Source organism: Fukomys damarensis, unplaced genomic scaffold, assembly GCF_012274545.1.
Source record: "Fukomys damarensis isolate Sample0158 unplaced genomic scaffold, DMR_v1.0_HiC HiC_scaffold_1, whole genome shotgun sequence".
In the NCBI taxonomy this organism is placed as follows: Eukaryota; Metazoa; Chordata; class Mammalia; order Rodentia; family Bathyergidae; genus Fukomys; species Fukomys damarensis.
In genome coordinates, this window is record NW_022900913.1 from 655401 (window position 1) to 671363 (window position 15963).

Sequence of the window (15963 nt, forward strand, 5' to 3'; positions counted from 1 at the left end):
CTGTGCAAATGCCCGTGGTCATATGGGCAAGAGCGCAGCTCCCTGGGCAGGAGCCCTCGGGGGGTGACGCCCTCGCAGACCCGTCTCTGCCTCTCTCTCCTCTGCGGGGACAGGGCCTTGAGAGACAAAGGCAAGGGACATAAATGACTAGAGCCCACTGGGATGGGTGGTGCTAATCCCGTGGGCTTAACTCGAGCCCAGAGTCAACAGTGCGTGCCGCCTCCAGGGACTCCCAAGGCTGCAGCTGCCCAGCAACGCAGACCGCCCACTCAAGACAAAGGTTAACTACCTCCGGTCATGGGACCCACCGGCTGGGCACTGTGACAGCACCCTGCAGAGCCACCCCAGTTGCAGGCCTCCCGAGCCGGCAGGCTGCCACTTCCTGTCCCCAGCACATGCCCCGGACATCCCCGCCCCAAGCTCCTGAGCTCACCACGGGAAAGCAGCGCTCCCTAGGGTCATCCACGTTTCCGCTCTGGTCACTGTGCCCAGCTGTCCTCCCATGCAGCATGTAGAGCACTCAGAAGCTGCAGTGAGGTCCTGGAATCTAATCGTCATCTCCATTGCCCTCTCCAAGGCCCCCTTGGCCCTGGCCACAGCCAGCCCCATGATAAGGTTTTGAGGGAGCAAGAGGGCTGAAGGCTGAGTGCTCGACCCAGGACCATGCAACCTGAGCTGGTGACTGCAGGGCCCACCGTGGTGGCTGTGAGTGACAGAGGATAGGGGACACCAGGCCCCACCTGGTTTCCTTTGCATTCATCTGCCCTGCGATCAATCAGGGACCCATAGGGACCTGCAAAGAGAAGGACCCTCAGCACCCACAAGGCGTGGCTGTCCCCATGCTGGGATGGGCTTCACAGGAGCCTCCTGGGGCTGGGGGCGGGGAACCCATGTGGGGCCTGGTGATGGCTGAGCCCCATTCTTCTGCTAGGACTGGACACGAGTAACTCCAGACCACAGGTTCCTGACTACATACAGGCTGAGGGGATAGCGTGAGGTATAAGGCAGCATCCACCTGGCCATCAAGGAACACTGCTGCCATCCCCACCACAGCCTTGGAGGGGACAAGTGGACTTCACCTGTGTTGGGTGGCAGGCTGTGGACAGAAACGACAGGTCTGGGGCCCAGTCAAGGACACTGAGGTGGACATGGCCGTGCTCAGACCTGGGGTCCCCCAGCCCCAGACAAGATGTGTGAGCAGGATGCAGACACGGTGGTCTGGGCTTCAGGGGCATCTGTCTCCACAGCAGGGTCTTGCTGTGCACCCAAGGCACCCTGGTGTCAGGACCATGGGGCATCACACAGCTGTCATGGCGACCAAGCCACCCCAGGAGGAGTTGTGTTCGTCTGTCTCAGACACACTTGGTTGGCGCTGCTTCCAGTGACCTAGGGGCTGAGAGGGTGGGCAAAGAGGAAGAGAGGAAGGAAAGTGAGAAAGAAGAAGCTAGCCAAGATTTCAAGTAATAATAACCATTGTTAGTCAGAGTGCCCTGGTAATATTCTGCCCCCCTATGCTGGGGCACGCCCAGTTCTCTCTTATTGCACTAGGGATTGAACCCAGGGCCTTGCATGAACTACACCTGAGCCCTTTTAAACTTTTGATTAATTTATTTATTTATTTGATTTATTTATGTTTGAGACAGTCTTGCTCTGCAGTACAGGATGGCCTTGAACTCACTATGTAGCCCAGGGTGGCTTCAGACTCATCATGATCCTCCTGCCTCAGCCTCCTGAGTGCTGGGATTACAGGCGTGCAGCACCATGCCTGGCTATCTTTTGTTTTTTTTTTTTTTCAGCTTTAATTGAGTTTATTGGTACATTTTAGGGATACAGTGCAGTTATATTCATTGTTGGGATCTTGTACCTCTACATGACAGGTCTTGATTCTCATTGTTTCCCCTTACCCCTGCCCTCCCTTCACCCCCTCCTCCCCTCCCCATCTACAAACACTTTATTTCCATCTTTTCATTATCTCACATTTTTTCTTTCCCCTTATTACCCTTCCCCTACCCATCCCACCTTCCCTACACCTTTAGCTCCTTTCTTCCCATTTCTAAATGTCAGTAATCTTATTAGGATCTTCTGTATTATTGCAGATTATTCACACCAGGGAAACTATTCGAATCTTTTTATTTTTTGAGGCAGGGCCTTGCTAAATCACTGCTCAGCCTGGGCTTGAACTTGTAATCCTCCTGCCTCAGCCTCCTGGAATTCGGGGATTACAGGCCTGTGCCATTGCCCCCAGCTATAACTCAACTTTACAGAACAGTCTGGTGACAGGATTCACTCTACGAAGAGACTGGGGTCCCACAGCCCCTCAGGGTACAGCCCGATGACCATCCCTCCTCTAACAGAGAACCCAGGCATAAAGCCTGCAGTACGTAGGCTCCAAGGCTCCATACCCAGCTGCAGTGAGGCCAATGCAAACCCAAGCACCCTGGCACCAAGACACTGAGCAGGGAAGCTGAGGGGCCACGCTGGAACCTGGGGCTTTCTGCACGGGCAGGGCAGGTGTCCCAACTGCTCCACACCGCGCTTCAGAAAGGGTGTTTGCAAGAAAGACTTAATAGAAATTATATTTAAAAACAACTATTTCAGAATTAACATTCAAGCAATTTTATAAAATAATGCAAGGAAAATTCCTAAGATGCAATGCTAAGTAAAAACCAGGCACAGAGGTGGGCATGCGGGTGCACACCTGTAGTCACAGCACTCTAGGAGGCTGAGGCAGGAGGACTGCAAGATCAATCCCAGCCAGGACAATTTAGCAAGACCTTGTTTCCAAAAAAATAATAATTTTAAAGGGCTGGGGATGAAGCTCAGTTTGGGGGTCCTGGGTTCAATCTCTAGGACAGAAGAACAGCAGACATTGAGGTTTGGAGGTAGGGAGCGGGGAGGAATCACACAGTTGGTCCTGCAGTGGAAGCTGGGCCCGCCCCTCTACAGTTCGAGTGCTTCCCAGTGTGAACCGGCAGGGCTGGGACACAGGAGCAGAACCACAGCTGCCCCAGCCCCAGATGTCGGCCCTGCTGGCCATGCTGTCTGGGCCTGGGCCCGACTGCTACTCTCAGAGCTGTTGGGGTTGAGGGTTGGATGTAATGGGGGGCAGTGTCTTCACAGGTTTTAATCTTCCTGACTATTCTCATACAGCTATAGTGAATGCCAAAGGCTCACAGAGTCCTTACACAGCCTGGTCTGCCCTAGCCCTCAAAAGGGAACCGGCCACAGAAAGCTGTGGTGGCTGGGGGCATCCCACATCCCTGCTGAACTGGCTGGGCTGCCATGAAGTGGGGTGGGGGTGGAGACCAGATGCCCTGGCCAGCAATGACAGCACCCAAGCTGGGGGCCCTGGGGAGTCCACACTGAGGGACAGCAGCATCTGGGCAGGCCGCACAGGGCAGGTGACACTCCAGGTGCCCGCAGCACCACAGCAGTTCTCCTGCCAGGGTGCCAGAGGACAGTGGGGCCCCACAGAGTCGCAGAGGCTGGGACACCCAGCCACGAGCCCAGAGGGGAGGGATGTCCACCGTGGGGCTGCCCAGGTGGGGACTCCAGGCCTGCAGCAGCCCAAGCCGTGCCCCTCCCACCAAGCACCAGGCCTCTGCCAAGCCATCTCCTGTCTTCTCAGGAAACGGCTGGGAGCAGGGTGCTGGGAATTACAGGGATTTACGCACAGGATGTGGGGTTCAGTGCACTAAGGGCACCACTGCTCTGTGGTCTGGGCCAGCCCGGCTGCTCTCCCCACTGCCCAGGCAGAGGCTTCTAGAAGGACTGGGGTGAGGAGAGGGTCCCAAGCCAGAGTTGTGAGTTCACTGCCTCTGCCAGGCCTCACCCTGCACACAGCCCCCAGTCCAGGCCACAGCCCTTCTGTCCATGTCCGGCCTGCCCCACACCCGGCTCCTCCTCAGCCTGGGAGTCTGTCCTGGTGTCTGCCTCTGGCCCTGCCTGTCTGGTCTCCCTGTATTTCCCTGTCTCTCTCTCTCTGACTCTAAGTCCCTGTCTGTCTCTGCTTCTGTGCGCCTTTGTCTGTCTGTCTCTGTGTCTCTTTGTCTGTCCATCTGTGTGTCTTTGTCTGTCTCTGGAGGCCCCGCCCCCCCCTGACCCTGTCAGTCCTGTTGATCCTAATGCCACTCATCTCTTCCTGTGGCCTCCACCCTTTCCGAGCTCCTAGGGGACAGGGGCGAAGGTCGGGGCCTGGACCTGCTGCCCTGAGTGGTGTCCCTTCCCCCTCCCCGTGGGGTACAGTCCCCACCTAGACATTGTCACCGCAGCGCATCAGGAAGCCATCCTCTCAGGCAGAGTCCTGTGGGTTCTGGGAAGGGCAAGGACACCCGGCCAGGGCGTGGCCCTCACTCACCTGGGAAGGGGAAGGGGAGAGGGCTCCTAAGAATGTGGTCAGGAGGTCTGTGGAGGGAGCCGGAGGGAGCCGGAGGGAGCCGGAGGGGCCCCGCAAATCCACTCTGCCTGCATCTGGCTTAGATGTAACTGCAGGGTAAGGGTCCTGTCCTTGTCCCCCAGTTCCAAGGCCAGGAGAGGCATTGTCCTTCAGCCTCTCCGGGGCCCAGCAGTCAGCCTCACGACTCTGCCACTTGACCCTTCCTGGGTTTGGGACCCCCTCCCCTCCATTGGTCAAGGTCCCACCTGATGCTCCCAGCACTCAAGACGATTTGGAGCCAGACAGGTGAGAACTGCTCCCACAAGCATAGCTCTTTGTGGCCCCCCACCGGGCCAGGGTTCAGGGCACTGGGGGGCTGGGATGGGCCTTCCCACAGCAGGGTGAGCAGCCAGTCCCAGGCCCAGCCGTTGGGAGGCGGGGTCCCTCCTCAGGTGGCTGATGGGTGTCTGCACAGGGGGAGGGAAGGCAGGGGGAGGCTCCGGCCCAGCAGGGCCTGGACGATAAGGCAGTAACAGTGCCAGACGCGCCCGGCGGATTTGCTGACACCTCCTTTTACCCAGGTGCCCGGGGCGAGGTGCCAAAGTTCCCTTATAAAGCACCCGGCTTCCAACCCCGCCACTCACCCACTCCTGCTCTGCCAGACGCGCCAGCCCGACTCAGCCAGTGACCACCATGGTTTGGCTAGTGCTGCCCAACCCTGGCCTGGAGGACCGGATCCCATCCCTGGACACACTGGATGCCATTGAAAAGAAAGAGGCCAGCTCTCGGCCGCAGTGGGACAACAAGGCCCAGTACATGCTGACCTGTGTGGGCTTCTGCGTGGGGCTGGGCAACGTGTGGCGCTTCCCCTACCTGTGCCAGAGCCACGGAGGAGGTAGGCCACACCTGCTGCACGAGGGAGGGCGGCCAGCGTGGACAGCCAGCCTGGGACTGCAGGCAGGTCCCCACATACCCTGGCACCCCAAGGTCACAAGCAGGGTCCCCTTGCTCCTCTGCTTCTGAGGTGGCAGTCTCCACTTGTCCTTAGCACCCTGAGGTCACAGACAGGGTCTCCATGTACCCAGCATCAGAACTGGGGTCCCCACATACCCAGTACCAAGTCTGCGAGTGGGCAAAAGAGGGAGCAGGGATGGCCAGGGCCACCTCAGAGTGGGTTCCCAGCCATGTATGAGGCTCGGCAGCTGTGGCCCCTGGTGGCCTTGAGCCTCAGCACTGCTGTACTCAGGACCGTGCACCTGGGCAGCCTGCGGTGGTACACTCCACACCGTGCCTGACCTGGACTGGCTAAGATGCCAGACTTGGGGTGGGGAGCCTGGGCAGGCCCGAGCTGGCCTGGAACCCGTTCAGCAGGTGTCGGCTGTGCCCAGGGTGGGTATCGAGGGCTGCAGACACTTTCCAAAGAAGGCCAGATGAGGATGTATGGCCACTCCACGGCTTTGGGATGCCAAGGTCCCCAGGGAGATGCCCAGTGGTGCCAGGGGCTCTGCCTAAAGCTGTGTGCCCAGCACCATCTCTGTCTCCAGCCAGGGCTCCAGGCCCCAGCAGAACCTGGCTGGGTTTCAGAATCTCCCAGCCCTGGCCCTGCCTTTTTGGCTCTGGGGTCCATGCCGTAAGCAGCAGCAGGACAAGAGAGGAGGGGAGGCTGGGCGGTGAGCCAGGACCTGGGGCCCTGCAGGGCCATGTGGAGTGCACCAGGGTGCAGGCTTGGCTCAGACACCTGTCTGCCTGGGGAGCAGGGACGGCCTGAGCCATCCACATGCAGCAGCTTTAGTCTCCAATCTGGGTTTGGGGACCCCAACCTCGCAGGAGGCTGCTCAAGGCACAAGGATGGAGGCCTCTGAGGACCCAGTGTGGGGGGCTGTCCAGTGGGTGGCGCTGGGGACTGGTGCTAGGACCCTTAAAGAACAGCGAGGTCAGGGCCTGGAGGTGAGCACAGAGCAAGGTCCGGAAAGCTCAGGGCCCAGGGTGGCCCCACAGCTGAGTGCACACTGGCAGGCTGCTAACCACGGGCTCCCGTCACCTCCTGGGCTTTGGGACCACTCCTTCCCTGCCAACACCACCGAGCGCTGACAGCACACTGGGGGCCTGCTGTCCCCGCTGGACACGTGAGTGCCCAGGGGTCGCTCCGCATGCTGCTGACCATGTCCCCAGACAGGACAGCCTGAAGGGAGGAAGCCAGGATATTTCAGCTGGGTGGAGGGAGGCAGCAGGACCTGAGGTCCCTCCCTGGAAGTCCCCTGGGGGTCACAGTGGGTACTGAAGAGTTCAATCCAGGCTGCAGCTGGGGCCAGCAGAGGAGGCCTGCAGTGACACAGGGACCTTGCCGGGACTTCAGAGAAGCAACTAAAAAGACTTAGACTGTGTCCCTTCCACAGGCTCCTGACTCGAGGCTATGGCAGGCGGGGATGCAGATGGTGGGGCTGGCAGTGAGTGGGGGGGCAGGTGTCCAGCTGGGTGGAGGGCAGACCCGCGGGCTGCCCCTTCGGCGGACCACACAGCCCCTCAGGCCTGCAGGCTGCCAAGCCTCCCCCTGTCCTCATCTTCCTCCTCCCTCCCACCCCCTCTTCCTGCTTTTCCTGCCTTTCCTCTTGGTTTCACAACTTCTCAGACCAACAGAACTGCATTTACCAGCTGAGCTCAGCTCCCTCTTGGCCTCCCTGGCATCAGGGCCCCGCCTGCCCTCTCTGACGGCCCATCCATCCATGTATGTGAGGAGCAGATGCCTGGGACTCCAGGCAGCGCAGCTGTCTTGCCAGGGACCTTTGCCCAGGTGGGCCCCACCCCAGCCCCTCCAGTGATGCTCTGGGCCCCTCCTCCCTCCTCTTCCCCCTGGAAAGCAGCTGCACTGGGTGCTGGGTCATGTGGAGCAGCTAGTGCTGCAGTTCTGGGTGGGGTCCACTCCTGGGGATGGCAAGGGGTCCCCTTGGGCAGGAGCTCCTGCTGGGGCCTGTGGTGTCCAGGGGAGTGGAGCCAGGCTATCCACCAGTCTCGGGCACCTCAAGGTATCCACCCCAAGCTCCATCTGGAGGAAGCACTGGGACCTTTGGTAGTCATCTGCAGGTGTTCTAAGGGTGCCGCTCCTCCCTGCACCTGGGGGGCGCCACGTTGCCTGAGCCCAGTCTGCCCCATGCTGTTCTTGCCCCCAGGACATTTGCCCTGATGGCAGAGGGCGGCTCTGCCTGGCTGCCCCCCAACTTTGTCCTCCCTGCTTTCCTGGTGGGGCAAGGTGGATGAGGGGCTGGGGTCTGCAGAGCAGGCAGAGGTAGCTGCAGGAGCACAAGGGTTCCCCAGGAATCCCCAGGCCAGCCTCGCTTTGAGTTTCTCTAGAGACTGAGAACTCGAAAATGTCTTCCAACACCTCTGTCTATGACCCCGAAACTCACCAACCCACTGGTCACCACCAGCAGCCGACTCTGTTTCTGGGGTGCGTCCCTCACACCCCATCTATCTGTAGAGAAAAGACACACAGCAGAGTTTCCTCTGCTGGCCATTTTCAAGCCTGGTTCAGGGATGCTAAGCACATTAAAAGGCTGCGCGGCCATCGCTGTGTCCCTGCTAGAGCTTGCTCGGCTCCCCAAGCCAGCGCTCCACCCCACGCCCACCCTGCAGCTCCCTTCCGCTGTCCTGAGTGTGGAAGCCCAAGGCGGCCAGCTCATCCTGTGGAGCTGGCATGGCTTCACATCAGGGTTTCCCTCCTTCCAAAGGCTGAGGGATATGAGTCTCACCATGCAGAGGGACAGTTTGTCCTTGTCGCCCACAGGTGGACGTCTAGGGTCTTCCACCACCTGGGTCCTGCGACACACAGGGGTGTGTGCAAGAGTCTCAGATCTCACTTCTGGCTCTTTGGGGGTTTCCTAGAAGTGGGGTTGCTGGGTCCCACAGTAACTCCTGTGTCTGGGCTTTTGATGAAGCCTGTTTTCTACAGCAGCTGCCCTATTCACGCTCCCTCTGACAGTGTGCGGGCTTCCAGCTTTTCCACATTCTGATTCTGCTTATTTCCTTTTTCTTTCCTTTTTCTTTTTTTCAGAACAGGAGATCAAACCCAGGAACTGCATGCTGAACTGCAGCTCCAGCCCCTTCTATTTGTGAGATAGGGCCTTGCTATGTTGCTCACACTGCCTTGAACTTCTGGTCCTCCTGCCTCAGCATCCAGAGCAGCTGGGGTGACAGATATGCACCATGTGATCACTTTTTGATAGGAGCGTCTTACAGGGTGAAGTGCCATCCCCCTGCAGTTCTGGCTTGCACCTTCCCGCTGGTGAGGGAGGCCGCACAGCCCTAGATGGATCTCTGGCCAATGTGTCTTTTTTTGTTTGTTTGTTTGGTTGGTTTTTTTTGGTACGGGGATCGAACTTAGGACCTTGTGCTTGCTATGCAGGTGGCAGAACCACTGAGCTAAATCCCCAGCCCTGGCCATTGTGTCTTGGAGAAACAGAGGCCTGAGTCGTGTGCAGTGTTTGGATTGTGTTTTTGTTGCTGTTGAGTTTCAGGCATGGTCTGGACACAAATCTCTTGGCAGAGACATAACTCTAAAGCATTTTCTCATGCTCCACGTGTTGTCTTCGTACTGTGTCCCTGCTGGTTTTGGATACACATTTTCTGTTTATTTTTTGAGACTCACTATACAGTTCAGGCTGGCCTTGAACTCACGGCGCTCTTCCTTCCTCAGCCTCCTAAGCGCTGGGATTTACAGGTGTGCACCACGCTCCACTAGGATACACGACATTTAAAAATCTCTCCATTAACCCAGTTCTTGTAGAAAGGGAATAAACACAGTCACTGTTGAAAGAACTGACAGGAGGTGCACAGGGGACTGCTTCCTATCACCCCCCAGTCAGGCGAAGAACAGTGGGGTTGGACAGGTGACAGGACGTGAGAAATTCAGCCCTCAGCAGTCATGCTCATGCTTGTGACTGCTTAGAGGACCCCGACGACATCACAAATACAGCTGCCACCTGAGATCGCCCCGCAGAAGTCCATCGCCACCCGTGAGCTTCCCAGGCTCGCGTGGTCCCAGTGTCCACGGGGCTGGGCTGTGACACGGCCCGTGACGGTCACAGGAGGGCACCCCTTCCGGGCCAGCATGACAACCCCTCAGCTTCTGGGCTTCCAGCCTGCAGGGGTCTGCGTGACTCCTGGGGGGCCTGACAGTCCTGTGCTGTTCCCCGCACAGCCCTGACTGCCTTGGTGGTGACAGCCCTCCAAGTACACAGGTACAGTCCACAGTGAAAAGCAGCAGCCAGCTACCCGGTGGCCACCTGGATGTGCACCACCCCAACCCCACAGCGCCCGCGGCTCTGCTTGCTGGACGGCGGGCTGTGGCTGCCCTCAGTGCGGCCTCTCCAGCAGGGCCTGTCCCCAGGCAACCTCCGACTCTGTGTGATGTATGCACTTGCTTCTCTCACAGGGGCCTTCATGATCCCATTCCTCATCCTGCTGGTCCTGGAGGGCGTCCCCTTGCTGCACCTGGAGTTCGCCATTGGCCAGCGGCTGCGGAAGGGCACCATAGGCGTGTGGAGCTCCATCCACCCTGCTCTGAAGGGCCTAGGTGTGTGTCCCAGGCCCCTGGCCTCTTGGGCGCTCCTGGGCAGGAAGGCCCAGGCTGTTGCCTCCAGGGGCCTTTGGAATCCTTCTTAGAGCTCACGTCCGGGCTGGGCTGTCCCGGTCACCAGGACCCAGGAGGGTGGCAGGGTGGGAGGGTGGCTCTGCCGAGAGGAGCAGAAGACTGACCTGCAGCCCACAGCTGGCGCCACAAGGCCCCGAACCAGAAGGGGGCGCTGGCCGCCCACCCTCCAGTGGTGTCCTGACCCCTGACACCAGCTCCAGGACCCAGCCCCTGGGCTGGTCACTCATTCACCACTCTGACCTGGGTGGCCTCTACAGCCTCACCAAGGACATGGCTCACTGAGGCCCCAAAATACCGGTGGGCAGGAGTGAGCAGGAGCTGGAGCAAGGGGCAGGGTCCATGAAGCCAGGAGCCTGGTCCATGGCCCGCCCTACCCACACCCGCACTGCAGCCAGGCCCGGGGCTCAGCTGCCCTTCTGCCGCTCGGCCCCTCTTCCCCACATCTCCCTCCCTCTTTCCTGTCCCTTCCACTTTCCTTCCCCCTTGCTTTTCCTCCTCCTCTTCCTGTCTCCCTCTGTCCTGTGTCTCACTCCCAGTCACACACACACATTTGGTTTTAAGTGTCATATTTCTGAAAGGCAGGGGCCTGAACCACCTTCACAGCCCCACCCAGCTGTCCCTGAAGTTGAGACCACTCACTGCCCACTGTGCTCCCTGCTGTTACCTCCCGTCCCTGGTGAGAACACAGCTTGTTTGGGGGCTGGCCCGCTGGGCAGCAGCCTGCCAGTTCCTCCAAAGCCTCCGCGAGGGACTGCAGCCACCGACACACCACAGGCTGCAGGAGAAGGAGGAGGGAGGAGGGACCCTGACCCCCTACACCAGGTCACATCAGGCAGACCCCAGTATCCAGCGGCCCTCCCGATGGCCCAAGGCCCAGCACTAAGCCACGGGGACCTGGTAAACCTCTCACAGTGACACCCCGCCCACAGGCATCGCATCCATGCTGGCGTCCCTCACAGTCGGCCTGTACTACAACACCATCAGCGCCTGGATCTTGTGGTACTTCTTCAACTCCTTCCAGGAGCCCCTGCCGTGGAGCGAGTGCCCACTGGATGGGAACCGGACAGGTGAGCCTGGCCCTCATGAGGCCCCGGCCCCATTCCCGACGTGGCCTTCCTAGCAGTAACCACATCTCGGGCAGTCACTCAGCACTTGCCTAAGACCCGGAGCTGGCAGAACCCAGAGTCCCTTCCAGGCAGCACGGCAAGCCAGGCTCCACCACACTCAGAGAAGCCATGACCGATGACTTCCTAAGCCCTACGCCTGGGGCAGATGAGGCCCTCAGAGAAGCTTCAGGGAGAGTAGGGCTGTGACGAGGACTCATTGCACAAATGCCATTCTGCCCGTGCCCGTGTTCCCCGCCCCGGGCCCCTGCCTTGAAGGAGAGACACAGACTCAGCTCACAGTGACAAAGGAAGCTACAGAGGGCATGTGCAGCCTGCTTGGTGACCCGAGTCCAACAGGTGCAGAGCAACTGCAGGACATGATTCGAAAACTCTCCCTATGTGATGGGCAGGGAGACACGGTCAGGAGAGGGCAGACGCGCCCAGGTGCCCCGCACTGCACGCCAGGCTGGACTCTTCCCCTGGCAGGGTGCAAGAATCCCATGGTGGCAACAGGGTGGACAGCTGGGCAGCATGCCCAGGCCTGGCCAGCGAGCCCCAAAGACTCAGAGCCTCTGCACTGCGAGGCAACCTGCCTGGGACTTCGCTCCTTGTGGCAGCCTGGCAACCGCAGCTGGAGGCCTTCAAGGCCAGAGGCACACAGCACAGTTGGGGCAGTGTGTCATAACCCACAGCATGGTGGGTGGACTGCTGCCTGAGTGTGTGGGTATGCAGATGCACCCATGTGTATGAGTACGTGTGGCTATGCTTATGAGTGTGCAAGTGTGCCCACATGTCAATGCATGAGCATGCATGGCTGTGCTTGTACACATGTGTAAGCATACAGGTACACCTGTGTGCATAAGGGTGTGGGCATGGCTGTGCTGGTGTGTGCATGAGTGTGTGCCTATGCATGCATGGTTGTGTCACACGCATGCGTGTGCAAGTGTGCAGGTGTGTCCACAGGTGAGTGCATGTGTGCCTGTCCTGGTCCATACCTTGGGATGGCTGGAGACTCTGGAGCTTGGGGCCCAGAGCTGCCGGTCCACATGGACCTGGCCTCTTGGTGACCCCATGCTGAAGCTTGCACACCACCATCTCCACAGGCTACGTGGACGAGTGTGCCAGGAGCTCCCCCGTGGACTACTTCTGGTACCGCGAGACCCTCAACATCTCCACCTCCATCGACAACTCGGGCTCCATCCAGTGGTGGATACTGATCTGTCTCACCTCCGCCTGGAGCATCCTGTACGTGTGCACCATCCGCGGCATTGAGACCACAGGGAAGGTACGGCTCGGGCTGCCTGCTGGGCCCAGTCCTCAGGCCGTGGTCTCAGGGTCCCATAGCCTCTGTCGGGGCCACCAAGATCCAGGTCTGCTGAATGGCTCAGCTGCAGCCAACACAGCTCCCGAACACCCTCTAACAACCTACCCGTCTGTCCAGGCAGGAGAGGCAGAGTAGTGACAAAGGACGGTGCACAGTGGGAGGGCCTGGGCACTGTCCTGAGGTCCATCCTCTGCCCCAGCCGACTCTGGTCATCCCACAAACTGACCCCACTGCCTCACAGGCAGTGTACGTCACCTCCACGCTGCCTTATGTCGTGCTGACCATCTTCCTCATCCGCGGCCTGACGCTGAAGGGCGCCATCAATGGCATTGTCTTCCTCTTCACACCCAATGTGAGTCCCTGTGTCCACCCTGGGCTAGGATCTGCGGGAGGCGCAAGGTGGGGGTAGAGCCTCCCTTCCTCTGTGCCTTGATCCCTGGTCCAACTCCCAGAGACAGGTGGAGCCAGGCCCTGAGGGATGGCTGTCCACGGTCCTCACGCTGTGTTCTGGGAAGGGCTGGTCAGCCTGACTTTGCTGTCCATGTGCAAGGGCAGCCATCCCCAGGGGAGGAGCCTGCAGCCTCCTCCCTCCCCACTGATCCGCTCCTCTGCCACCATCCTTGGCCTCGGTGCAGGGTGCAGGGTTCAGTGAGATCTCTGTCTCTGCAGATCAAGGAGCTAGCCAACCCAGTGACCTGGCTGGATGCAGGTGCCCAGGTCTTCTACTCCTTCTCACTGGCCTTCGGGGGCCTCATCTCCTTCTCCAGCTATAACTCTGTGCAGTGAGTCATGGGGTGGGAGGGTCCTGCGGTGAGGGGAGCTGTGCCTGTTTCCCAAGTTGTGAGGGTGAGCAGGAAAGCACGCAAGGCGCTTGGGGAGCCAGTGTGGTCCCTTTCTGTATGGGTGCAGCCGCTTGGCTGGTGGACCATGTGCATATCGCACCTACATGGCAGGCTGGCTCTTGGGGAGCCCCTCCAGGTCCCTGGCCCACTCTCCACCCCCGGCTCACCCCTGGTACCCCAGTATCTGGTGCCCCGGAAGCCCACCATAGACCCAGGAGGAATCCTGCAGACTCCACCTGGATAGGGCCCAGCATGGTGAGCTCCAGGGGAAACCGGGGGCACCAGGAGGCTCGTGGGCGCGTGGTCAGCGCCCGTGTATCAGGCCTCCTGGCAGGGTCAGGAAGACAAAGTCCTACTGTGTGTCCAGGCCTCCTGGTGTGAGGGGGTGCAGAAGCCCTGGGGAGAAAGGGTGAGGACAGGGCCTGAGTGGGGGTGGGACTTGCGAGGGCCAGCCGGGAGCAGGGGGCAGACTGCCAGGCTGGGGGCGGGGCGGGGGGGGGGAGCTTGGGGTGAGCCCTGCTCCGGTGCTGGGAACCCGCCTGGGGAATGGCGTGGGAGGGGGTGGCTCAAGGAGGCGTGGCCTTGTGGGAGGGCCCACAGTGAGGGCTGGAAGAGGCCAGAAGGGCCCTGAGAAAGGGGGTGGGCGTGGTATGGGCGTGGTCGGGAGCGGGACTGGAGGATCATTGTCCCCAGCTCCAGAGGCGCCAGGAGGGTGCTGGAAGGCATGCAGGGTGTCTCTGCCAGTTTCACGACAGCTTCACCCCTGCACCTGACCCTGGATCCAGAGATTCTCACTCAGCAGACCTCACCCTCCCAGGCCGTCCCCACCCTGCTCTGCCTTCGACCTGTGGACATTGGGCCCTGGACACTGTGATGGGCATATTCTGGTTTATCGTGAGGCCAGAGTGTCCTGTGTGGTGTGTCACTGCCTCACTCCTTTCTGCTGACGGTGTGTTCTGCGTGGATGGCTGTCCTGGGCCGGTCACTCAGCTACCGGGCACGTCCAGCTACTGTTTCCACTCTGGACTGAGGTGGTTGGTGCTGTGGGTACCATGTGTGGGCATTCGTGTGGACACAGGCATGGGCTGCTGGCCTGGTCACCCTGGGTCAGTTGCAGGAGGACCTGTGGTATCCACAGGGCTCTGCCACTCCCGCCCGTGCCAACTCCTGCTACTGTCTGGTGCAGGGTGGCACCTTGCTCCCTTTGTCTGGATCTTCCCGATGGCTCCCAGGTCTGTTCCTCGTGACCTGGGATCCACCAGCGGCTAGGACTGTGAACTGAACTCCTCGGAACCTCTCTTCACTGCTGGAAACAGCCATCCTGGGCCCGGGAGACCTGGGGCGTGTGTGCCCAGCAGGGCAGCCTGGCCTCCTCCTCACACTGGGGTCCTTGTTCACCTGCCTGGGGCCAGGGTTGGGACCTGGCCCAGCCCCAAGTGACAGCTGCCATCTGTGTCCTGGGCTTTCCAAGGGCCTCTGCAGCCACCGTGTGCTGAAATGTGCAGAGGGGCAGGAGCAAGGGTCCCCGCTGCGGGTCTGGGTCGGCCTGGCCCTCTGAGTCCTCAGTGCTGCTCGGGTAGGGACAGCCGATGGGCTCCGGTCCCCTCCTGTGTCACCACAGGGCCCGTCTCTCACTCTCTTCTGTGCTAGGCTCAACCCTGAGCTGGGCGGGAGCTGGTGCAGGCACCGCCCAGGCTCTGATTGGGTGGGAACATGGCACAGCCACCGCACAGTGGGCCTGATGGCACTGCTGTCCCCCACAGCAACAACTGCGAGATGGACGCGGTGATTGTGTCTATCATCAACGGCTTCACATCCGTGTACGCGGCCACCGTGGTCTACTCCATCATCGGCTTCCGCGCCACCGAGCACTACGATGACTGCATCAGCCAGTGAGTCTCGCCCTGTGCCAGGCCCCACCTACCCTACCAGGCCCCTCCTGGGCCGGCGTCAGCCTTGTCCTTGCTCTAGGAACATCCTGATGCTCATCAATGCCTTCGACCTGCCCGAGGGCAATGTGACCGAGGAGAACTTCGCTGCCATGCAGCAGTGGCTCAACGCCACCAACCCTGCCGCCTACGCGGGGCTCAAGTTCCAGAAGTGCGACATGAACTCCTTCCTGTCCGAGGTGGGTCCATGGCCAGGCCTGGGAGGGGCAGGGGCCCTTCACCCTCACCCTGACTGCGCCACCTGCCCCTCTGCTCTCTGCCACACAGAACCCTGTTTGTGGGTCACGAAGCCCCTTCTGTGTAACCCTACTTCTGAATGTACTAGACAGCCAGACCAGCACCGCCTTCTGTGTGGACAGGAGACCCTCTCCGTTGGGTGCTGGCAAAGCCAGGAATCACAATAGCCGAAGCATTTGTGCACCATGTTAATGGGCAATGAAGTTTACATAATGTGACCTGTTTTTTTCATTGTTTTTGGTTGTTTGTTGCTGTACTGGCACTGAGGACCTTGGCACTGAGCTACATACCCAGAACTTCTTAAAATTTTGGCACAAGATCTTGCTAGGTGGCCAAGTTGCCCAGCTGGGCTCACACTTGTAATCCTCCTGTTTCAGCTTCCCACAGTGGTGGAGTGACAGGTGTGCCCCACCGTGCCTAGCTACCATTACATTTTATAGACCGGCCGACATTTATTGAGTTCTCTTTTTTTTTTTTTTTTTT

General features: G+C 59.7%; 1 protein-coding gene across 1 annotated transcript in view; it reads left to right on the forward strand.

Moving 5' to 3' along the window:
- The first annotated feature begins 5068 nt into the window (after positions 1–5068).
- Slc6a19 (solute carrier family 6 member 19) overlaps positions 5069–15963 on the forward strand; it is a 14602-nt gene continuing 3707 nt past the window's right edge. The window contains exons 1-8 of the mRNA XM_010643969.2: positions 5069–5270; positions 9804–9944; positions 10952–11089; positions 12232–12413; positions 12694–12804; positions 13122–13234; positions 15058–15186; positions 15266–15422. Coding sequence (XP_010642271.1) covers positions 5069–5270; positions 9804–9944; positions 10952–11089; positions 12232–12413; positions 12694–12804; positions 13122–13234; positions 15058–15186; positions 15266–15422 — 1173 coding nt within the window. The remainder of the gene's footprint in view (positions 5271–9803; positions 9945–10951; positions 11090–12231; positions 12414–12693; positions 12805–13121; positions 13235–15057; positions 15187–15265; positions 15423–15963) is intronic.